The sequence below is a fragment of the Tubulanus polymorphus genome, chromosome 4 (genome assembly GCF_964204645.1).
Source record: "Tubulanus polymorphus chromosome 4, tnTubPoly1.2, whole genome shotgun sequence".
NCBI classification, from domain to species: Eukaryota; Metazoa; Nemertea; class Palaeonemertea; order Tubulaniformes; family Tubulanidae; genus Tubulanus; species Tubulanus polymorphus.
In genome coordinates this window covers 7,166,572-7,191,561 of record NC_134028.1, presented here as the reverse complement: position 1 = coordinate 7,191,561, position 24,990 = coordinate 7,166,572, and the positions used below count along the sequence as shown (strand labels likewise).

The 24,990-nt window shown below is 38.3% G+C and overlaps 3 protein-coding genes across 3 annotated transcripts; 2 read left to right on the top strand and 1 right to left on the bottom strand.

Annotated features, from left to right (window-relative positions):
* The first annotated feature begins 800 nt into the window (after positions 1–800).
* Positions 801–7,529, top strand: LOC141903460 (glycerol-3-phosphate dehydrogenase, mitochondrial-like). Its single transcript, XM_074791576.1, has 15 exons — positions 801–866; positions 999–1,128; positions 1,380–1,551; positions 2,061–2,185; positions 2,403–2,500; positions 2,943–3,106; positions 3,528–3,689; positions 4,044–4,188; positions 4,400–4,485; positions 4,812–4,919; positions 5,154–5,288; positions 5,472–5,647; positions 5,949–6,077; positions 6,564–6,722; positions 6,911–7,529. The coding sequence occupies exons 2-15, from the start codon at positions 1,006–1,008 to the stop codon at positions 6,980–6,982; spliced, it is 1,854 nt and encodes a 617-aa protein (XP_074647677.1). The 5' UTR covers positions 801–866; positions 999–1,005; the 3' UTR covers positions 6,983–7,529.
* Positions 7,530–9,360: 1,831 nt separating this feature from the next.
* LOC141904232 (centrosomal protein of 131 kDa-like) lies at positions 9,361–20,286 on the bottom strand. Its single transcript, XM_074792795.1, has 19 exons — positions 20,235–20,286; positions 19,379–19,539; positions 19,000–19,072; positions 18,826–18,913; positions 18,442–18,568; positions 17,337–17,945; positions 16,608–16,853; positions 16,354–16,528; positions 15,414–15,784; positions 14,936–15,061; positions 14,522–14,628; positions 14,339–14,435; positions 13,758–13,975; positions 12,912–13,137; positions 12,132–12,355; positions 11,585–11,669; positions 11,386–11,472; positions 10,489–10,706; positions 9,361–9,930 (listed from the first exon to the last, which is right to left on the bottom strand). The coding sequence occupies exons 2-19, from the start codon at positions 19,520–19,522 to the stop codon at positions 9,798–9,800; spliced, it is 3,354 nt and encodes a 1,117-aa protein (XP_074648896.1). The 5' UTR covers positions 19,523–19,539; positions 20,235–20,286; the 3' UTR covers positions 9,361–9,797.
* Positions 20,287–20,570: 284 nt separating this feature from the next.
* Positions 20,571–24,944, top strand: LOC141903674 (protein canopy 4-like). Its single transcript, XM_074791903.1, has 6 exons — positions 20,571–20,735; positions 21,337–21,457; positions 22,099–22,239; positions 22,927–23,011; positions 23,240–23,363; positions 23,779–24,944. The coding sequence occupies exons 1-6, from the start codon at positions 20,639–20,641 to the stop codon at positions 23,862–23,864; spliced, it is 654 nt and encodes a 217-aa protein (XP_074648004.1). The 5' UTR covers positions 20,571–20,638; the 3' UTR covers positions 23,865–24,944.
* Positions 24,945–24,990: the final 46 nt, after the last annotated feature.

Here is a 24,990-nt window from a genome sequence, read left to right as displayed (position 1 = left end):
GTTCAAAACTTTCTGTGGGAGAACACCCATAAAAAGTTTCGCTTGCAGCACTCATTTTACCAAATCTGCTCTTTTGAGTGCCAATTCCAACTTTCAGAGCTACCCCTTACAAAGAATCCTAGATCCGCCATTGGTGCAATCATGGACGTATAATAGTTTATACGACCATGTTTTACATATTTTTTATGTTCAAAAATTCAAACTGAAATATTTGAACTGTGAACTCTTTTAAGCTTGTGTTATATTTCACTGTGCGATGCTTTGAAATATTTCAAATTTAAGCTGTTCGATAACTTTTAGTATCATTTTAGTACTTCAAAGAAACTGCTGATTTTTGTAATATTTTTCAATTCAAATTGTACATTAATTTGTATGCTCATGATATTCTTTTGATAACGTATATAGTAACATATTAATAAATTGAATATAGTAGACGTTGATGTCATATTGATTCAATATTCGAATCCGATTTCATTATGTGGAGAGGTCAGTTTTTACTGAGTTTAAAGGTGCTACACGAGTTCAAATTTTATCAACCTATGTATGGACAGGTATGGAAAGTTCTGATAAAGTCGCGCTGAACATTCGTAACCTCGTGATCTAGAAATAGAACAAGCCGGTCTGCCGTGACAAAACATGTTTATATGCGTATATATAACTCGTTTTATATTGTGTGAACGGTTCTGTATTTAATCGCCTTAATTCAGAATGAATTAGTTAAGCTACGTACGTTGCTACGATTTACCTAAAATCGCAGCAATTAACCGGCTTGTCTAGTCCTGTGCGGTAGTATACATTTATATATCTACTTGTGTACGTATAGTATTTAGTACAACTTTCGGAGAAGTCACCGACAACGAAAAAGGGTGCGTAAATCAGCATCATCGGATTCATGATTTGAAGATGAGCTCTTATATATTGTTTAATTAATTATATAAGTAGTTGTTTCCGTGCCATAGATTTTAGGGCGTAAGAGAGAGTGGGTGTTTATTTTACAGTTTTAGCATGGCTCGTTGGCGCGCTGGTTTAGGATGGAGACGGGTCTCTCTAATCGGGTTAGGTTTGACCGGAGGAGTCTCAGCCGTTTTATATGTATATCCACAATACCAGGAAAGATGCAGGATGAAGGTATTTATTTCTGACGTTTCAGTCAATTTTATCTCACTGATTTGTGCCGTTGTTGTCGTTTGTAATGTTCTTATTCGGACGGATTGTTTTGAAAACTACGACGATTCATATAAGAAACGATTTTTCAGCAGCAGATTTTTGACAATCATCAAATAAATCAACTCAAAAATCAAGCATACGCCAATTTGATCAGTTTTTTGTCGTGCCATTACAAAATGAGTTTTCAGAAAATCTTTTATGAACCACTATAGAACAAGCTAAGAAAAGTATACGCGGCTTCGGTTGAACAAGATTCCACGAGAAATTCTCCACTGCCGACTCGTCAGCAACATCTAAACGAGTTGGAAAATCAACAATACGATGTTTTAGTAATCGGAGGAGGGGCCACTGGCACGGGAGTAGCCCTTGATGCGGTCAGTCGAGGTAAATCACTAGATTTCGCCATTCAATCGATTGTTATTAAAATATCTAAATGGAGTTAATTGCAAAGTATAATAGTTCGGTCTTCTGTCTACGGATATGCACTTCAGTACGCGTTCAGTACACTCGCGTCCGGTATCAACATACATACCTTCGATCAACTTACCGCACTAAATGAAACGTTGATGTAACATAAAATACAAAATACAAACACTTTTATAAATTACGATATTCCATTTTATCGATGACAGTTTTACGCTGGTAGTAGAAACAAAAGACCCACGATCAAAAAGAACAAATGTTTTGCAGTAAAATACATTGTTTTTTATGAGACACAATATGTAGCATGCGATCAATGATGAGACCAACATAAGTCAAAACTGCACATTGCTATATACGAGCAATTATCTGTTCCATTGCTCGTAGGTACGACCGATTATGCTTAACTGCTCCGATGCCCTTGATTATTTCAAAAGTGATTCCCATTTCAATTTCTATTTTCTGAAAATCAGGATTGAAGACCGCCATCATTGAGAAGAACGATTTTGCATCGGGGACCAGTAGCCGTAGCACTAAACTCGTACACGGAGGAGTAAGATACCTACAGAAAGCCATACTTAACCTCGACATTGAACAGGTGCGTGAGTAGCCGCCCCGACCTGTCGTCCAAAAATATTGTTTAACGATATCAAAGATTCAAATGTCTTCATGAGTTTTTGATGATATATACCGTACAGTGCCATGAATATGAAATTCACCTTACAGCATTAGTACATGCAGTAGACACATACAAAGTTTCAGCATTCAGAAAGAACATGAAATAAATGTCGATTAACAGAAGCATGTTTTTCCAGTATCGTATGGTGAAAGAAGCTTTATCCGAACGAGCCCATTTAACTGAGGTGGCTCCACATCTCTCACACTCTTTACCTATACTTCTGCCAATTTACAAGTAAGTTATCGGTTTGTTCGAAGTATTTACTGAATTTCAAGTGTATAAAAAAAGATGTGCTAAAAATGGTTGATTTTAGCTCCGTTCTGCTCATCAACATATATTGCGTAAAACCCCGTTCAATTTCCCAACCACGCTTACGAAGCTTACGCCCACCAATTTGAGTTAATATTTTCTCTGGAGTAGTTCAAGACTCATCTAAAGACATTTCAATTCAGACAAACTAGAGGGACGTATGTGAACTGCTTTTTTTAAATTTGATTTCATTTGTTAGGATTTAATGGGATATCGGAGCTATCAAACTTATCATCTTAGGCTTTACGTTTTGACAAGAACTTGTGCATTTCTAAACTTTTTAACCCGGAATCAGCTTCACAATCATGCGATGATGCGATGACGTTTGATTAAATAATGGTTCTGAATATTTTTCGCATTTCTCCAGGTGGTGGCAGGTGCCGTATTTCTGGTTGGGTCTGAAAATGTACGACTTCGTCGCTGGCAAGGAGATCCTAAAAACGAGCTATTACATAAACAAAAGCGAAGCGTTAGAAAGGTTTCCGATGCTAAAAAGTGAACATCTAGTCGGTGGAATTGTATATTACGATGGTAATTTGAAGTATCATTATTTCCGAGCAGTTAGCATAATTACAGAGAATTCTCTTCTGCATCATAATCTATCGCAAATGTTTTAACAAGTAAAAACCTACGGTTGATAGTAAAGCGCTTATTGTCCTTATTGGGAGTTTATCTAAACTCTATCATCAGAGAAACCAAAATGATATGATATCATTTTGATAACATTTCTATGATGATGTACGTAGTTTAGATAAACTCCGAAACTGTCAGACACTAAACGCTTTGATGTCAACTATGGGTTTTTATTTTTTAACTGAATACTGGGATTGATATCAGTCTACCAGTAACGCAAATATTTCAATTTTCTCGGCTTCCAATCTACACATATCTGAGCTTTATACGTGTATATGTCAGAATATTAAATTTTATATTTTGTATATACGGTATACAGGTCAACAGAATGATGCTCGAATGTGTTTGTCGTTGGCTGTCACTGCAGCTCGTATGGGGGCAACAGTATGTAATTACGTAAACTGTGATGATCTCGTTAAACAACGTCAGGACGACGGAACCGAAATCGTCAGCGGTGCCAAGGTCACCGATCGATTCACCGGTAAGGAAATAAAATGGTCCGCTGAATCTTTTGATTTCTTAAGTTATTAGATTATCTATCAGATTCTTAATCATCAGATTATCTATCTATCTGAGAGAAGTGAATTGCGGGGAAGCGTCTAATGGACAAAAAACAAAGAAAATTCAAATCTTAATTGCAGATTATGATGCAGGAAATCGTTTATAAAGAAAATAAACGCACAGAAAAAATTGTTTTAAATAAAGTTGCAGATAAATTGTTTTGAAATTTCTTTTATATCGTTAAGACGCTTCCCATAGAAAGTATACCAAAACTTCGCCATCTTCTGATAAGTTTTCGTTTAGCTTTTTTCCTAATTACAATTACAATTTACAGACAAAACTTATAACGTTCGCGCCAAATGTGTCATCAACGCGACCGGGCCATTTACCGATGGCGTCAGACAGATGGACGATTCAAGCATTAAAAAGATCTGCGCTCCCAGTGCCGGAATTCATCTAGTCCTACCTAAATATTACTGGTAAAATATAGATTCCCAGCATTTTTTCATTCATTCAAAACGCGATCGCAAGTCTATCGTACTCACCAATAACTTCACTGCTAACTATCATGAATTCAATTTCACAAACATCAATTTTATCAATTTCTCTCCTGCGAAAAAGTTGAATGTTGAATATTTTAGACGATCTTGGTGAATGTGGCCAAATATAAATACTTCACTCCTTTTACAGTGAATCAACACTGGGTTTACTGGATCCTTCGACGAGCGACGGACGAATCTTATTCATACTTCCCTGGCTCGATTCAACAGTTGTCGGTAAATTATGGTGCAAATCCAAAGCGCTTTTTTAGTAAAATCTGGCAAGTCAGGGCCGTACCTAGCATTTGAATTGGGGCAGGGGTAGGGGCAGAGAAACCCGAAAAAGGGCAGTTCTATAGGGAATAACAATAATATTTACAGAAAGGGCACAATCCCAAAATTTCTGGAGGCAGCCCCTGTTAAATACGGCCCTGTAGATAACCGGACAAAATGTCGCCCAAGAAGCGCTCTACCAAAAGAATTTTTCGAAATTAGGAATTATTTTCCCATAGTTATTTATTCTTATAGCTAGAGATTTCCACACCAATGTTATCTGTTTTTAGGCACGACGGATACGCCTTGTGATATATCAGAAAGTCCGGAACCGCAAGAAGCTGAAATCAAGTTCGTTCTCAGCGAATTGAAACGTTACCTATCAAAAGATATTAGCGGTAAGTTTTGTCTGTGAGGAAATCCCGGGCCAACTTATGATAGAATCTCTCGAGCCAGAACAGACTCGAGAGCCTAGATGATGGGACATACTTTTCAAGAAAATTATTTGCGACAAAAAATTGACTAATAAAGAATAACTCAAAAAGAGAATAATTCCTAGAAATAATTTCAAGATGTATAAGGAGATGAAATTTTATTCACCTGAATATCCTTCTCTTTGATTACACCCATAGTGCGCAGGGAGGACGTATTATCAGTTTGGAGCGGAATTAGGCCACTAGTCAGAAATCCGAATAAACAGGATACTCAATCCATAGCTCGAAACCACGTGATCGAAGTCAGCAAATCAAATCTCATCACTATAGCCGGTATGTACTCGCGTGACAATTTCAAATTTTCAAAAGTTTATATGTATTTGAACGCTAATAATTGAAAATCCTCAGATTTCGTTCGATCTGATGGGTATGATTGAGTATGTAAATCCGGACGAATCTGGTAGTTGTTATAATGGGTATCGTGGTTAATGGAATTTCGTGGCTATTCTGAAACAGGAGGCAAATGGACAACTTATCGACTAATGGCAGAGGAAACCATAGATAAAGCCGTCGAGTTGTGTAATCTCAAAGCTTCAAAATGTTGTACGCATGGTCTGCTGATAGAGGGCGCTCACGGATGGTCACCGACGTTATTTTTGAAATTAGTACAAGACTACGGAGTAGCTCGCGAAGTATGTCAAAATACATTACATAAAGCACAGCGTGTGAAAAAAATCTCTGTCATTCGTTTTACGAATAAAGATTTCAAAATAATGAATATGAAGCTCATGTCCTTACTAATGAAACGGATGAAATCTAAAATAATCTTGAAATCCTCATTTCATCACGCAACTCCCCGTGGTGTCCTGGGAACAAATCTATGGAAATCTTTCCAATATCAATCGTTAACAGGTCTCTAACGTTTACTTCCTACATTCGATGTTTTTTACAATGGTAACGTAACCTGTTTTAATTTATACTATTGATTTCTAGATTGCTGAACATTTAGTAGAAACGTACGGTGATAGAGCTGAAGACGTGGTTAAGCTATGTGATACGACAAAACGATGGCCGATGACCGGAAAACGTTTACATCCCGACTATCCGTACATACAAGCTGAAGTAAGTTATTCGTCATCATAAAGTCTTTCAAAAAGTGACCTCCACTGGAGGATTATTGGTCAGCCTGAAAAATTCGACGATCGTGGCATTCTTTGTTACAGCTTACAACAACTGGTATCCTGGCTCAATTGACAGCCGGGGTATGTTGTGGGCTATTATATGTTATGAATTCGCCTTTTTTTACCTTTTTTCTTTTTTGCCTACAGGGGCGCTTAAGTCAAATATTTCGAAATTTCAGCATCTTCATTTTCATAACATGGATCGTAAATGCGTAATGAGCTACTCTTGCAATATATAAAATTCAAATGTCTCGTCGTAATTTGGGTGGATTTTACAAATGATGAGATCTAAAAATCTGTCGATGATTCAAGAAACACAAACCGCTGAATACAAGAAAGAAGGCGATCGAAATACTTTTACTTTCAAATGAAAAATAATATTCAAATATGAATATATATATATATGTGCCATTTTTTAAATGTTTAGGTGAAATATGCAGTTGTAGAGTATGGATGTACGGCGGTAGATGTACTGGCCCGTAGAACTAGACTTTCGTTTATCAACGCCCGTGCAGCGTACGAATGTCTGCCGACCGTTATAGAAATCATGTCGGAACAATTAAACTGGAATTCCGAACGAATCGAGGTACGTAAATTTTCAAAGAACAACGTGTTTTTGAACGGAAAAATCCGTCACTTTTGTAAGAATTGAATGCCGAGTCGACTCATCTAGGGAGTTTCAAGAAACATACTTCTAAACCGAAAATTCGTTTGTATATATGGATATGTAAATCTACATGCATGTATTAATCCACGTCGACATTATTTTTTCAGGCTGAAAAAGAAAAAGCTATCGAATTTCTTCAGAAAGAAATGGGATTGGATCTTCACAGTGTGAAAGAATGAGAAGTCTGATTTTGAGACAAACTTTTGTTCTGGTTTTTATAGCAGAACTCGCTTAATTCGGATTTTCACTAAATTCGGATAGAAATATTTGTTCCATATAAACACTTATTCATAATTCGGACTTTGCTTAATTCAAAGAAATCCGGGCAGTCCCTATAGTCATATGAATTATGTAAGTTCTACGGTATTCATCTATTTGTGACCGGGTCCCGGATTTCAGAGAAGTTGATTCCATTGTTAAAATAAACCACGGACTCTAAAACGAACATTGACTCTTCGTTCATGGACTCTTCGTTTTAGAGTCCATGGAGACTCAAAAACTGGGACTGGGTGCGTGTGTCGGCGCTATGAAAAAATAGTTATTGTCGTTATAATATCTCTCCACGCAAAAATATAAACTTGTTTGTTATATGTATAGCCTACGTATTCAAATATTCCACTCAGGATATAGATGTGATATATAGACCAACTGATTTATTTGAAAGTTGATGTATATTTCTAGTGCAATGTTTTTAAGTCACGTTTCGGTTTTTTCATGAATTTTACGGTTTACATATTATTATAAATCAATCCATGACATGATAGTATAGAGATTGAGGCCTGAATAAAGTAAGTTTTTTACAATGTTTGTTTTCACGTACGTTTCTGTCTGTTGGTGCATTGATTTTTTTAAGGTATAACTTCAGTTAAATCATGGAAATTGATGGTCCAATAAGCCTTTTTACAGTTTCCAGACGCCATTTTTTGTGTACCCGCCGGGTCCGCATTGTTGAATTTTTTATCCATATTTTTCTCCGGTTTAGTTTTTTCCATTTCGTGCATATCTCTAGATTGGATTAAGATAGAAACAAAGTAAAATATCGATAAACTCAGCTGATAATAAACTTTTTCATGATATCATTCATTTATGAAGTTAATGCAACAATGCGCGCTGGTGAAATTATAAACATTGATATCGTCTTCCCGATAATTCAACTTTAATTATTGCTCATCCCATTCAAAAGTTCGTAATTCTTACAAATTTTAATCTACATTTTTGGAGTATTCAGGATCAATAGACTATGTGGTCGTATATACCGCTTTTTACCGTTTAAAGCTTTGTAACATCACTCGTCATTTTCCGCACTACGATTGACCTCACGTCAAATTCGTTCAGTTTTTCAGCTCCATTCAATGGACCCATTGCTGTACTGGTCCCGAGTTGCAGGGCCCTACTTATACGTAATATGATTATTAATTAGTAAAATACAATTGTTATATCCTATAGAACTGTCCTTTTAAACTAGGTATGGCCCCCGAGTTGATTTCATTTATGAAGGTTTGGTGATCAAAATTTAGGTGCATCCACATATATCCAGGGGCGGATTCAAGTGGGGGAGCAGGGGAGCGCTCCCCTCAAAATTTCAAGGTGCCCTAAAAAAATTTGTTTTTTATCTTTTATTTATTTAAGTAAATTTTTAAATAAAACTAAAACCATACGTAATTCGGTGTTTCAAAAATATAGTTGATGTTTTCCGGTAACTTTCACTGGGGGGGGGGGGCTAGCCACTCTTCCTTTTCGACTCTTATCTTTGGGTATTTAATTTATACATGTCTAAGATACAGGATTCGCAAAGGCTCCAAGGTGCCACCAGAAAAGCCCAGATAGCTCTAAGATTGCATCAAATTTAGAACATTTTCTGGGGGAGAGCCCCCAAACTTCGGCTTCGCACCTGCGGCGCGAAGTATTAGCGCTTAGATGCCCTTATTCATCAAATGTGCCCTAACTTTACCTGCTCCCCCTCCTTAATTAAACCCTACAGCCGCCCTGATAGCCTACTACGGGTATTCGGATGGTCATGGGCGATGGATGCAGTAAACGGTTATGCTCTCGTACTTTAGGCTAGAATGAATATTCCTTGGGTCTACAGTGAAGAATTTTCTTTAGCCCAACGCGCGCGACGCACGACACGGAAACCGATGACAGAAACGTGTTTCTGACACGTTACACAGACGTTACCCAGTGTCATGTGCATTAAATCCCGATAAACACGATAAAGGTAAACATGGAAACGAGTTAATTAACCTGTTTGATCTCGTTAACGTTCTCAACTGGAAACGCTCGGAAACACGTTTCTGTACCCTGTCCCTGGGTCCTGCGCATTGGGCTTAACAGAAAACAACCAAGATCAAACTTGTTTGATTCAGTTTGACGATGTTTCTGTGATTTCGGGTTTCCCTGTACATTGTGCGTTTGCCTTCAGGTTCAATTCTTCATACTTCTTCCCAGGTTTGATACAAGTCAAGATCACTAAAACTTTCCATAAACATCCAAAATTTTGATCGGCGAATAAAAAAATCCCATAATTACGAAATTAATATAAATATTTATTCACTTAGATTTGTACATGTACATCATCAAACAGTAGCACAAAATTCTCTATCATTCTACATATTTACAAATTACAGATAATACAATATTATCAACCATTTTCTAACAAGCCTAAAATAATATTATACTAAAACATTAAAATCTGAGGCTGACGTTGGAGAATCCGAGCAATTTCATGAGTATCACAAAAAAGAAACCAAATACGGTTAATTCGGTGTTTATTCCATTAGGATACCACAGAAATCTAAGATTGTGACCAAATACTGAGTAAATAAATAAAGTTTTGCATCGAATTCCACTGACAACTATTGACTTTACAACTGTTTTCAGACTAAAGATTGCTAGCCCGTATTGAAATCAACCCACACAACTGTGAAAATGGGTCGACGGCCCGATTAGACCGACACAACGATGGAACTGAATCTGTTCCCTTCTCTCAACGATTCATTTCCTAAGTAATTGTTTTCGTTGCTGTTCTAAAAGTCCCTCTAAATGATCGGCTCTTTTCACGGCTGCCTGATATTGCTGACGTAATTGTGTTACTACGTCCTCTTTCTTCAATATCGCCTGTTTTACCCTGAAATAGAAAAATAGTTCACATGGAATGACATGCAGTGGTATGCCAGGTCGAGGGTTCCGACCCTGTACATAACAGAAGCTTCCTGAGTAAGACACTCACAGCGCCTCTCTCTACCAATTACATACTTGGTTTTTAGAACTTTTAGATTTAATCGTTAATCACGAATCATGCAGTCAAAGCTCATTTTAACGCCAGCCCGGGGATAACAAAGGTATAACGAAATGACGACTATGAAAGTTGACATAGTAAACATATTTCTCTATGAGCTTGAATATTACTGTTCTAGGATTTTGTTGGCGTTCGTGAATAACAGGAATACCACTGTAGTGCGTCTACACCGCAGCGCAGTGTATCGTTAGTTACTAATATTTCACTATGTTTGACAGGTGCTACCATTTTACAAGAGAGATAATTACTAATTACATCAATACACCGCAGTGCGGTGTACTAGCAAAATCTATCACTGATTTATACACCGCATTGCGGTGTAGACGCACTGAAAGGGTTAAGGATTCATCTCATTTCAGCCGATATAATTCCGAATGATACACGAACCTTTTATGAACTTCTTCCATCTCCTCCTCTTTAGCTTTCTGTATGACTTCGATCTCGGATTTAGCTCGTTCCAGCTCGATGCGGTGCTTCGCCTTCTGTTCGGACATTTCGTTCTTGACGCGTTTGTTCTCCTCGTCGGTGGCGACGATTCGGTCGGCGAACTCCTGACGGATTATGTCGGACACGTGGTCGCGTTCCGAGTGCAGTTTCTCCGACGACTATAAACGAAAAAGACTGAATCGGTATTTCACAAATTTACAGATGAATTCTTTCATTAATACTGGCTTTGAGTAAAAGCTCATCATCCCGTAAAGATGGAGGCCTCATTTAAATCCCGATGATATCACTGATGACAGAACTGATTTTAATTTGGGAATATTTTTCGTTTTTATTCGATTGATTAATCAATTAGTTTTGTCCCTTCTGTGTCTGCGGTATAACCCTTTCAGTGCGTCTACACTGCAGTGCAGTGAATGAATGTGATTGATTTTGCTAGTACACCGCACTGCGGTGTATTGATGTAATTAGTAATTAGTTTTTATCTCTATTTAATGATGGTGAAATACTAGTAACTAACGATACACTGCGCCGCAGTGTAGAGGCACTATAGAGTTATTCCCGTTATTCAACACACTAGGGTGGAATTTTTCAAAATTTTCAAATTATCTCCAGCACTATAGGGTATTGATTAGTCAGCACAGAAAGGGTTAATTGGAGGCCACCATCTATCCAGAAAAGGTTAATTGAATTTGCTGTATTCGATGGAGCAAACATTAAAACAAAACAACCATTCAAACATAACACACAAAGACAGGGCCCCAAAAATGGATGTTGGAACTATTATTCCCTGGTATATCTAAATTATTTTTCATGAATTCAATTAAGAAACCGACAAACCTTTTTAGCGTCTTTTATTTCCTGATCCTTTTGTTTGATAATCACTTTCAATCTTTCATTTTCGCCTTCAACTTCCGTCAACTTGGCCTTAAAAACAACAGCAATAAAACCTTAAAATACTCAATTTAAGTTTTCTTCAAATACATAGCCAAAGATTCCACTGTGAAATTATAGATGTAGATATCTAACCATTACATACCTTCATTTCGTTATATTTTTCCATCGCTTGCCGTTCTGATCGTTCTAATTCACTCATTTCTGATTCGTATTTGTCTCGTATCCTCCTGAAAAAGGCACACGAAAATAAATTCAAAACTAACTTGAAAACTTGTCTGGATTTCATAGGAACATTTCATCTACTCAACAAATGCATGTCAGAAACTTATGATAGACACATTACTTGTTCACGTTAGCACTAAACATGTACAGGTATTTTCGATTTAAGAACATAACTCAAAATTCAATATCTTATAATGATATCAGCGTTTAATTCGAATTAGTAGTGCTATTTAAGAAAATGAATTATCATTAGGGTTTCCGTTTATCGCAGAAAAGCCTATTGTTATTCCTCTTATTATTATCATTATTCTATTTTCTATATTCTATTTTCCCGCTTTCAAAACAGCAAGCTGAACTTCTACTACTACTCCATCATTTCTCAACCAATCGGTACTAAACTCGTAGGATAGATACGACACCTTAATACCTACAACTTCATGATTTTTAGTTATGATTTATGATCTTACTTGATTCTATTATCGGCGACTCGTTCACTCTCCTCTCTTGCAGCTATCGTATCATCCTCTAATCTACCGATCACGAGTTCGATCTCTTTATCGCGATCTTTCCGCACGTTCTCTTTCAGTTCTCTCTCTTTCTGCAGAAGCCACGTCTCCTGTTTTTTCATGTAGTTCGCCTCCCATGCTTCCTTTTCGATGCGCAGCCTCTCGTGCAGTTCTTTGGTCTCCGTCTAAGAAGATGAGATTTTCAAGCAATGGTCAGAGATTCAGTTTCAGAATAGATCTAGGAGCCCGTTTCAATTAGTTCCATCAGTCATAATAACACGATACACGAGACTTAAGAAAGCGTTGAGTTGTCGTTGCAAACAGGACCCAAACTGGTTCTAATACCACTTACAGAATGGTGATGATCACCAACAAGGGCAGAAAGTTTTTGAATGTGTAGAAATATTGCAAATCTAAGGTCAGTATAAACTTCAACCCTAGCAATTAGAACCATTAATTGAAATATCAATTACAGTTTCACTGCTGGATTCCAAAAATACATGCAATACAATACCCCCCCCCCCCCCAGACCAACACAACATTTTTTTATAAAGCGGTCAGAAAAAGTTTTTTGATATCCTACTATCGAAAAGAAATATTTCTCCCACAAAATGTAATCATATCATGTAACAGAAAATTCATATCAGTCAACAATTCATGCATGAGTATGAGGTTTACGTAGTGAAATATTCAACTTAGTCCCGAGGTGTCAACAGAATAAGTAGTATAGTCCAAACTTACGGCATGGCGACGTTCTTGTTCTTCTCGAGCTTTCTCGTACTCGGCTTTCATCGCGCTGACCGAATGTGTGTGCGTATCCTCTAACTGGCGTTGTAGTTTATCGATTTCGGCTCTCTGACGTATCGCTTGTTGAGCCAGACGGTCTTTCTCCTCCTGTATCTCGCTGTACATACGCCGTCTTTGCGCCTGGTACGCTTCTTCTTCTTGTTGCATTTGTTTTTCGTACCTACGATAAATCGGTACAAAACTGGGGCATTGGATTTACGATTTTCAGCCAACAGGATGAGACATTTACAACGGAGCATTTTAGCAGAAATTACTTATGGTTCATTTATGATACTGACTGCAGATGGATATATGGGAAAGATTTGCTATATCCAGCCCCAGTGGATAGTTGCATCTGGTTGTATCCAGCACACCCTGCAGAACCTCAATAATGTACATTTTGTCCTTTGATTTGTGTAAAGATGCATTAAAATGTACGAAATAAGTGAAAGTGAAATAGAAGCTTTTTGTGTGGGCCAAGCAAAACCTGGCACGAAAGGATGGAACTGGGTTCTGGTGTGACACAGAACCGGCCAATAACTTCCCAAATCGGATCCACCTTAATTCGTTATTTTCAATTTCCTCCCAAATTCTCGTTCAACGTCGGTGAAATTTTATGGTACAAATGCCAGGAAAATGCATCTATGAGCATCTAATTTTCAAACATTTCTCTGGGGGAGGCCCCCACCGGGCTTGGTACTTATGGCGCTTGCTGGTGACACTTCCCACTTTCGGAAGTTCCACTAATCCTCTGGTCATACCGATCTCAAATTGCGTCCGCCGGCCCCGTGACGCACGTACCTTTGTTTAGCTAGTTCTCGTTCTCGCGCGCACGCGGCCTCTTTTTCCATCGCCAACTGATCTCGTAATTCTTCGGTCATTTTTACGTATCGTTGTCCGGCGCGTTCGTCCGATTCTAACAACTCGGCTTCATGTATCGATTTCATTTTCTTGATCTCGGATTTATGCTTGGCGATCAATCGTTGAATTTCTGGCTCTAAGCCTTTCACGGTCATCTCCTACAATACCAATACAATTATCATATTTTCAGACTCACATTAAAGATTTATCTTTATTTCAACCCTTTCAGTCTGTCTACACCACCTTGCGGTGTATAAATCAGTGATGGACTTTGCTAGTACATTGCACTGCCATGTATTGATGTAATTCATAGTATGTTTTTATCTCTAGTGAAAGATTGCAGCACCTTTTAAAAAGTTAAATAATAGTAACTAACGATACACCGGACCGTGGTATAGATGCAACTAACAAACTACTGGCATTACAACTTTGATTATTTTAACTGTAAGAAAATATATACACTTCAAATATGTATGAAATTTAGTGGCTATATTCACTAACTATTGCGTATAAACCAGTACCTTTATTTTCTTCGTTTTTTCGTCAATCCATTTTTCGCGTCTGAGTTTTTCGGCCGCCGCGTTGATATCCTTGATTTTACTCATTTCGACCGCGTGCCTAGAAGGAATAACAACATTTGTCATCTGAAAATCGACAATTTCTAAAATGAAAGCGACTGATATTCTACGGTTTACATCACTTACGACTCTTCCATCTGCTTGATTTTCTCGGAGAACTTTCTCTCCATCGTTTTCAGTTCTTTTAAGAGATTTTCGCATTTTTCGCTGAGAATCTTCTTATCATCGATCAACTGCGTATAAAGAAGCAATTTTGAAATCTAATTCCGAGCGATGATTACTCTAAATCAGTTCATAATTTCTTCTCCTCAGTAATAATACCAAGGTCACATCTCACAAGGAGAGAACTGATAACGCCCATGCTGATATAAAACTTAAAAAGATACATGCTAGAGGTTAAATGTTATACATGTACTAATAATATATGACACTTATCACAATTATTGTGGGTACTCTTGCTTAAAAATGATCATGAAATCATTATTATCAATTTTCTATCGCAAAATATAAATACAAGAAATGACGCATCGATTTATCTACCTGATCAATGAAAGATAGGTGACGTTTTATCGTTTCTTCGTATTCGACCTTTTGCACGGACAGACGTTTTTTCATGTCTTTTTCCGTTTCCTTCGCGTGTCGAATTGTCAGCTCTCTTTGCTGATTCTGAAATGTAACCATAGAATTGAACACTGATATCACGCTCACGAATAACTAAGTTAGCTAAACTTCAGGGTCAAAATTTTGCAAAAACTTATCGGGATGGTTCGCATTCTGTGAGTAATTGAGCTCTTGAATAGTAACTACCGGTACTCTCAATTAGTAGTGGTTTTTGGGCATATCTTTATGTCCAATACATCCATTCTCTGAGGGCTTATCGATCATTTAGCAATCAGCTAGCATTATCAATTAGCTAGCATATGGTTATTTCACAACAGCGGTGTACTCAGTCGCCTGATAGCATTGCCTAGAGTGTCAGCTACTTGTTAAGGAGTTTAGTATTGAATGTTATTCTTACCAGCGCTTTCTGTAAAATCGTAACCGAGCGCTTCTTTTCGTCGAGTTCGAGCCGCTGTTTTAAAACCGTTGCCGTCACCTCGTTCGCGGCGGATGTCGCCTGTTCGATGTCGGCCAGCTCCTCGCTCGACGGCAACAATAACGGCGGTTTCTCCAGGTCGTCGTGGCAACCGGCACCGAGCTGGTTCTCGACGACGGTCAACCGGTCGACGCGGTCGACCTCGTCGAGGAAGTTGAAAATGCTGCGCAGTTTTTCATCGGACATGAGCTGAGGTTCGACGACGTCGGGTTTCGTAGAGTTATGCTTGGCGAGTTTTCTCGGAGACAGGAAATCATTTTCTTCACTGCCCGACAACGTTTTATCGAGGTCATCTACGAAAACAATCAAACATTAAGAGTTTTTCTCGGTGGATTTTTCATTATTAAAGATCCTCTTATATCATCGCAATACTAACAGGGTGACCACTTTCCGCCCACTTACAAATCCCCTGAGTTTTCCCTGATTTTTCCACGTGACTAAACAAAATTCCTTGAGTAAATCAGAGAAATTGCTAGGTTTAATGTTACAACTCATTCATTCTTCAGTGAATCATGTATTGATAAAGAAACATGTGGTCGATATCAAATATCCAAATTCCCTGAATTTTCCAGGTTGTTTTTGGTAAAATGAGTTATCACTGATTTTTTCGAGATTTTTCTGATTCCCTGAGTTTCCAGGTTTTCCAGTTCAGTGGCCACCATGACTGAATGCAATTTTTTTGTTTGGACATAAAATTCTTCTAATTCTGAATGTGACGAACAATCGATCGTAATTACAAATCATTAGCCTGTAATAACTGTTAGCAGTGAAAACTGCCCGTAATTAGACTATGGATTTTTCACCAGGAATCATAAAGTTCTTACTAACGTAAGCTATTACACTAAAAGCGACAACGACGTACCCCAAGCCGTGTTTCGTTTTTTCTTCTGATCAACATTCACGCTGGGGTCGAGCATCTCATCCTCTTCCAGTTTTTTCAATGTGTCCATCAAGTCGGAGAGCGTTGTAGCCTTCGAGATGCTCGATTCCGCGATGTCGCCACTAGCCTCAGCCACCGCAGCCGCTGCGCCGTTGTTCTAGATCAATAGAAAACTGTCGATGAGATATTGCGCAACCTTGCAAAACAACGAGCGACTGCTCGATCGAAATATTCACCTGTTCGTAATTAAGCAGTTGATTCATCGCGCGCGATTCTTCGGCGCTCTTTATCGAATCGACCTCTCCCATATCGTCGACTAAATTATTCTTGTTAATCCGCGGTTTTTCGTCTTTTTTTGACTTGGATTTTGAATTGTTGTTGCGACTTCGACCGAGTTTACCCTCCTCTTTCAATGCTTTCAGATCTTCTTCGGCTTTCAGTTTAGTTTCAGCCGCTTTCTCTAATTGTCTTTGCTGCAATTCCTAAATTGACACAAAGAATATACCAAAACATTGCGTAGAAATAATTTGCGCAGCAAATGCCTGACTAGGGACGGACCCAGCCTACCGCTGCTACTGCTTGAGCGGTACTCACGATTGAAATGCCCTTCCATTGTTCAAGTTCTGGTCGATTAAGTCATTGAAATGGTCAACTTGAATAATCGAAATAGTAAACTTATTAATACTATTTCATTTAACAGGTCAAAATGCCAAATTCATTTTGTTGATGCATAGACGACTATAGATTTTATGCCCCAAACATGCTAACATTGCATCTCAGAGCCCTAAAAATTCAAAATTCTATACGATATAGGTGCCCTTCGCCACAGCTGAGCAGTACTCAGAAACCTAGGCTAGATCCGCCCATGCAGACACCATACTCAGCCCCTACTGAAATCAAGCAGTTGTAGGGGGCCTGAAAAATTCAAAATGAAATTACAACCGTGGATCCAACTCAACGCGAACCTTTATAGCTTGTTGTCTCGCTTTCTGCGCTTTCTCTTCTCGATGTTTCCGTCTGTCCTCGGCGTCCGACCGAGGCGACATCTGCTGCGATCGTCGTTGTTCGCGCATTCGCGTTCGTTTCTCGTCGAACAGCTGTTTCATCGCGGTTTCGTTGCTGCGTCGATCGCGTCGTTCCCTCGACGCGCATCGGTACCACCGCTGTATCCGCGTCGCCGCCATGTTCACGCGTTTGATGTAGTTTTCGGCGGCTTCGTTGTTGCTGCTGCTGCTGTTGTGGCTTCCGTTTTTCACGAGGTTCACCGGCGTTTTGTCATGTCTGATGTTCTGATACGCGTTCTCGATGTCCGTGAAAGGCATTTTCAACGTCGGCGACATCGCCTGCGAGGTCATGTTATTCGCGATGCTCGGACTCAGCGTGTTCGCTGTCGCGTTATTCTGACATTCGTTGCCATGCGTCGTTCCTACCGCACGGTGACTGTTGCTAGGCGACGCATCGATGTAATCCGTTTCGACGGAGCTGGTACTGCGAGCGCTGTTCGGTTGGAAAACGCTGTGTTGAAATTTCTTGTTACCGGATTTTTGAGAGACATTCGAAGTGAGGACAGTTTTCTGCAATTAAATAAACGAGAATAAAGATTAAAATAGGCCTAAATTATTTATTTTTCAATCAAATTTCTTCCTCTTCTGGAGTCTCCCACTCGAAGTATTGATTATCTTAGGGTCAGCCGCAACACAACCTCTTTGATCGAGGAGGCATCTCCAAAATCTACCATACCGACAAGCGCTGTCAGATTCTGATCGGCCAAATATTTGGGTAGTGCATACTCTTATGTCGAGCATAGTTACATGTTTTCACATGATTCAATACCAGAGATTAAATACTCGTCCAGTGAATCCAACTAAAAATCGTGTGGCACTACAAAATTGACGAGACATGATTTATGGGGTTACCTCAAGTTTGGTGTGAACAAAATATCAAAACTTATCACCAAAGCAATCCAAATAAGATGAACTTGATCATTAGACAAACTGACAAATGAATACTCCTTCAACTGAAGAAATAGAGGCGGGCTAAAAACCTAAACTTCGACTTAATGTCACTTACAGAATTTGTGGATTTGGATGAGTGGAGTTTGCGCGAAAGTGCAGAAGATGACATGGCGCCTGGTTGAGGACGTTTCGATTTGATTTTCGGCTGAACGCTGTTTTCAAACAATGCCAGGAAATCATCACTGAAAATAAATGAATCAGTTACTGTTATTAGAGATTGCCAATCTTAGATTACCCCGACAATTTTACAACTATATGGGACATTAATGATAATACGGACCGACATTGATATCTTAACTTTCAGTTGACATTATTGAATCGGATTCCATAGAACTCAGAAATTCACTAGAAGAAGATAGCCAGAGTTCAACTCTGAAGCGCCCAACATCACCTTACAAAGTACATTATTTTCTAGACAATTGGAAAACGCCAACTGTACCTAGTAGTATCATTCATGACATCAAGTTTGCCCGTATTTCTGCGCGTTGAGTTATCCGGTGTCATTGAACCGAGATTTTGGCTGCTGGCTGAAAATAATAAAATCTCTGCGATTAACTACCGATCGTTGAACGTACACACATTTCACAATTGAGACAAAATACAAACTACTTACTGCGAATATGTTTTTTGCTGCTGTCTCCTGCTGCCGCGCTAGATTTAGACGACTGTTGGATGTTCAAAGATGTCTGAATGAAAATAAGCGGGACCATAAATGATGCCCGAAAAAAGCGATAAAAATTCTTGACCCAGTTCCAAAGTTGTTAGTTAGCTACCTTATCATTGGTGGTAGGCCTAAGCTTTTATAATCGGATGGGCTTAATCCGATTGTGAAACTAAACCACAGACACGCTACCGACTACACAGTTGTGAGTCAGAGTTAAAATTCACTCATTTCTGATCAGTTAACGCTCGGGTCAAATCTTAAGTTTCAAAGTCCAAACTGTTGAACTGCGTTTAGATTGGTAATACCAGTAATCGATTCGTTTTCTTACCAGAGATGAAGATTTTTCTTTCAACCTGCCGGAGCCTGAAACTGAACTGCGCGACGAGTTCGGTCTTTTGACTGATGTAACCGGCATTCCAGTCAACGATAGAGCCATATCGTTAGTGTTAGATTTTGTATTCTTTCCGGCCATATTCTCGTTCCAATCTCCTTAAAGCAGAAATCAATGATAGACAACTTCAATAACATTTACACATAACATATAGTAATGTTTAGGTCTGTGACTGTGTGGGCTTGTAACCCTTCCATTCAAGCGGATCTGCTCAGCGCAGTTGTTGGTTAGTGTTAATAGAGACCATGCAGTATCAAATGTGACTATCCCCAGTGCAGGCTCGGAGTCAATTATCATCAAGCTTGGGGTTTACTTAACAGTGGCTTCGGAAGTGCAACAAATAATTTACGCTTTTTTTCTTTGAAAACCACGTTTTTGAAGAAATTAAGTAAACTCGCCATGGCAATATTTAGGGCTTGTCCAGAATCGGTATTTGGCCGCAGCAATAAAAAGATGCGTCCAACGTGCCTGCTTAAGTCAGTAACGTGCTACCCTCCTGTGGCAGGTGGATGTTTTTTGATTTTGAAGTTTTTTGAATATCTTTTCTTTTTATATATATAGTACCAGGGATACTGGGTGATCTAAGCTACAGTTCACCCCCAAACTTCTTCAAATACGAGCCCCTCCTGTGTGAGCAGCAGGCCATTTGGATGGAACACAACACGAGGGAAGAGGGGTACAATATAATTTCTAAAAGATCGATGGTCACACATGCCACTTTTTGGACCAATACAATCAGGGGCCGATGTAACTTCAAAACAGCAAACATTAGAATGAAGAAATCAAAAATTACTTGAGAAAAAAAATCTGTAAAATTTCTGTATTGATGATACGACTCGATCGCAATCACTATCGACTGGTAAGTAATCAGAAACTATGGTTAGCTGGCATGGACTAATAATCTGTCTATTAATTCAAAATATAGGGCGTATAAATCTAACATATTATCTAATTTGATAATCAATAAGAAATGATATGAAGAAGTCAAATGTATGTTGATCGGTATCAGCCCGACACTATTGGCCCTTGCGTTAGCTAATTTCTGGTTAAAATAAAGCAAAGGTTAGTCTTGGTGTCGGTATTTAGTAGCACCAATTTCCAAGGTCAGTTGGAGTATGTAATACGTACTTCCGGATTTGTTTTCAGTTTGACAGTTCGGGTGCATTTTGTGACAGCAGTCATTTAAGGGTGTTAGTCATGGATAAGTTGATAATCAGTTCAGTAATTATCACCATTTTGGTATTCGACGTTAACTCTGATGACAACTGGGTGAAGCCACCGTCAAAATGTGAAGGTAAGTGAATGTATTCAACAAAAAAGATAGACAACTTTTTTTGTTGTTCGCTTTCGAGCATGTCGAGCAGGTTGAATTTGAGCCGCAGTAGTTACTGATTTGATACTCATATCCCATGAGCCGACTCCTGCCCTGTCTTCCCACTCAGGTTGCCCTTTTTATCTAGAAAGAGATCGTTAAAATCTGCCAATTAGACACTCTTGACTTTTGGAAATTGCAAGTTTTCGTATGTAATTCTTCAAGAATATCTAACATCGAGTTTGGGACATGGCTAAAGCCATGAAAATTCCTCTCCCTATATCCTTCGAATATTTCTAGCTCGCCCATGTTTCATCATTTCATCCGACGCATGCTGGACGTGTATAAGTTACTTGTACTTCTAGTCTAGGCCTATACCGTATTATCACCAATAAACCTTATCTCGACCCATTCCTTATCTCATTCAATCTTCATCCCACTCATCAATAAAGCTACGTGGAAAAATTGCAGAAATGAGCACATGACTAAAATGTCAGTTGCTGAGAAGACGTCTTCAAATGTAATATTCACACTTCGCGTTGTATTTCATTTCACACTGTTTTTGGTTCGATTTCATTCGCAGTTTGCAAGTATTTAGTGACGGAACTACAGGACCGGTTGAGGGAAACTGGCAAATACAAACAAACTATCGAAACCGGTTATAACCTCGACATGAACAAGAAGAAAATAGACTATCGAACTTCGTAAGTACGGCGTACTATCGAAAATGTTTCCAGGCTCAGTTTCATAATCATTACTAAAACACTTGTCATAGGGAGTGAGCAGTCCCGTTATGCCAGATGAGGTTATCTCATTGACATTAATTCCTAGCGTATGAGGGATGTGACTTTGGCTAGAACCTAGAACATTCGGGCATTAGTAAGATTGTGATAGTGTTAGCTCTTACAGTGCTCACTAATTGATACCCAAAAGTGCTGGAGATAATTTGAACATCTTAAAAATGTCCACCCCAGTGTGTTGAATAGCAGGCATACCGCTTTGTGCATCCACATCACAGTGCGATATATTGTTAGTTACTAATATTTCACATTGTTTGACAGATACTGCCATCTTTTGATAGAGATAAAAACTAATTACTACGGTAATAACATCAATACACCGCGGTTCGATGTACTAGTAAAGTGCAGCACCGATTGATGCACCACGGTGTAGTTGCACTCGAGGGTTAGACCCCCTTCAATCTTAATATGCGAGGTGGTAACGTTTAACTGCGATTAACTATTGAGCCACTTGAGATTTTAATGAAGTTGATCTAAATTTTCCGCATTAGTTTCAGTGAGTACTCCTTATGAGCATTCATGTAGGCATTATCATAATTTTTCAGTGAATTGCGTTTAGCCGAAGCTCTCGTCGATCCTCATATTTGCGACCGAATTCTGCAGTACAACGTACATAAAGAGAAAGAAGGCAGTCTCCGTTTCGCGAAGGGACAAAGTGAAACCATGCGCACTCTGCATGGTTTAGTGTAAGTAGCTTTTTCGAGAATTTTCCAGAAATTTTTCCCGATGATCTGCTGATAAATGATTCGTTTATGATGAATTTAAATCAGCGATAAAGGCGTTAATGTGAAAATGGATTTACCGTATGATTTATGGGATAAACCTCCTGCAGAAGTGACTCTCATGCAGAAAAAGGTATCATTTCATGGTAAATGGAATCTCTGGTCACCGGCAGGTCACGAGTTCCACTGCACTGGTTCTCCATCACTCAGCATTACTACACACACTACTCTTAAGATGTTTGTTAATCATACTGTTCGTATGAACTGACCAATAATGTGAGGCACAGATGAAAAAAATTGTTGATGATTTACCACATTCAGAAGTGTAGAAGGTGTATACATATTTTCCATCACACTGATTGCACTTCACTGTCCCACAGTTGTGTTGTGAAAAAGAATTTCTTTACTTGAGACACCTTTCAACATGTTCTCAGCTAGCTTTCACTAGGATTTATATTCCGAAAAGGTTTTTTCAATATTGCAAATACATTGCATTGTTTACTGGTAACCAGAATATGGTTAGATTACAATAGGCTATTTTCACAAACCGCAAATGCATTCTATGCCCGACCCTTATCACCAAGTCCAACAAACTCGAATACCGGTAATGTTTGCTTTCAATGTTGTGGTGCAGTGTGTTTATTATTGTAGAAATAAAGGCGTTAAAGTCGATTTAGGAATTCCCCACGATTTGTGGGATTCACCTTCAGCCGAAGTTACGGAAATGCAAAAACACGTAAGCTATAAAGTTCTCTGTTGTTCTAGATTCCAATAGTTCTAGGTTGGTATGCTAAAAGTCTCCTAAACTTTTTTTAGAAAGGACTCAAAGCGTTTGATATTTATATACTTAAACATGATATTTCACTGAAGAATTATCAATTAAAGTTGCTCTCTTTGTTTTTCATGTCGACTCATTGCTGTGACATTCGTCATTTGTAGTTTCTCTCTTTCCATTTTACTTCAGTGTTATACAATGGTCGGCGATTATGAAGACGAAATTGAAGAATGGTACTTTCACCACCAGGATGAAGATTTAGCGGACTGGCTGTGCGCTAAACGTATCCTGAAACAAACCAATGCAAATAAAGGTTCGTTCCACTAAGCAATAATGATAGTAATGATAATAAAATTTGTATGGCGCGTTAATTCCATGCAAAAAAGCAAGTTCAAATGCGTTCCTCCAGGCTAACATCAAGTTACAAACAATACTGATATTCATTATGGTTGTATCTTTTCTATAGGATATAGTTATAACCGTTGGTTCAAAGTGAACCTTTAATCATAGAACTTGAATTCTATGCTTTAATAGATCATCTGGTATTACATTTGAAACAATAAAAACCCGTTTGAGTAAAAACCGATGGATGGTTGAGACATATTAACAATTAAAAGTTCGTTGTTACTATGGCGTTTATCTGCCGGTTATCTTTAATCCCTGTTCGTGCAGCCTATTTATCCAGTCAAGTACACTTACTCATATAAGATTCATCTGTTTTTCTGTAGACTGTCTTTACGAAGTTGAGGGAAAAGTTACGGGCAAATTGAAAGGCGACACCGGCAAGCCAGACACCAAGAAAACAGAACTATGATGACCGTACTACTACCAGCTTTAAACATTCCGAGCCCCTTTTCTTTTAGAATCTTCCTCTGTCCCTTTGCTGCGAATCTGTTTTCTACTGCTGAGAAGTTATCTATAGGAGGACCATTTCATGATATTGAGTTTGATTTGACTCTGCAGTCATCAATGACTCAACAATATTTACATCCGTGGACTAGTTCCAGTCCCCCTTATACCTTACTCTGTTGGTTCTATTCAGTATTTTAGGGTGAATACAGTAAAATTTCATTCGTCAATCAAGACAGTTTTCTTTTACCTGTGCCAATCAGGTATGAATCATTGTGTATTTTAGAATTCTTTTCTTATTTATTCATCCATTTCTTTTCTACTATAACACACATAGTGCTGCAATGTTGTACTCTCCGTAGAACTCTTTAGTCTCCTGCATTAGAAATAAGTAGGTGAAGCCAAGTATCAAACCATATGTATTCTTAGTTGACCGCTATCTGAAGATGTAGTGATGGAATTGCTTTTACGTGTTATTAAAGAAATATGTCTCTTGAGCACATGATGACAAAAATATGCTTGGAAGAATGTTGAAATAGTGTTGAATGTCTGTAGGGGAAACAGATCGATACCTAAAATTCTGACTTGATCTTTACCTATGTTTAAATGAACTCTGTGCTGGGATATGTGTTCTGTTATCGAATGAGCAATCATTGAAAGACAAGAACGGTGCATTTAATTTACCCCAGAAAGAAGAAGTGTAGAGTCAGTAAGGGTATTTGGTCTCGTTTAAATGTATGCAATATGTTGTACTAATTCTAATGACTTTTGTCTCGTATTTATTTTTGTTACTCCGAAACTTGAAATACAATATTTGATTTTCATCTGGGTCACAAATTTTCATTCATTTACAAAAAACTCGATGAGTATTAGTAAAACTTTCGTATATTACCCGAGTATAAATTATTACCATACATTATATTAAGAACTGATTTTGATAGCGAATTCCTGGATCAGGAAGTTTAGAGGTGCTACATTTATCTTGTACGAGCAAGTTAATCAAGAATTTTATATATTTTATAAGTGTTTTTTGTGTAATGTAGTAGTGCACGTTTCGAAAAAAAATTTTCTCTGAAATACGCTTTCTTGTT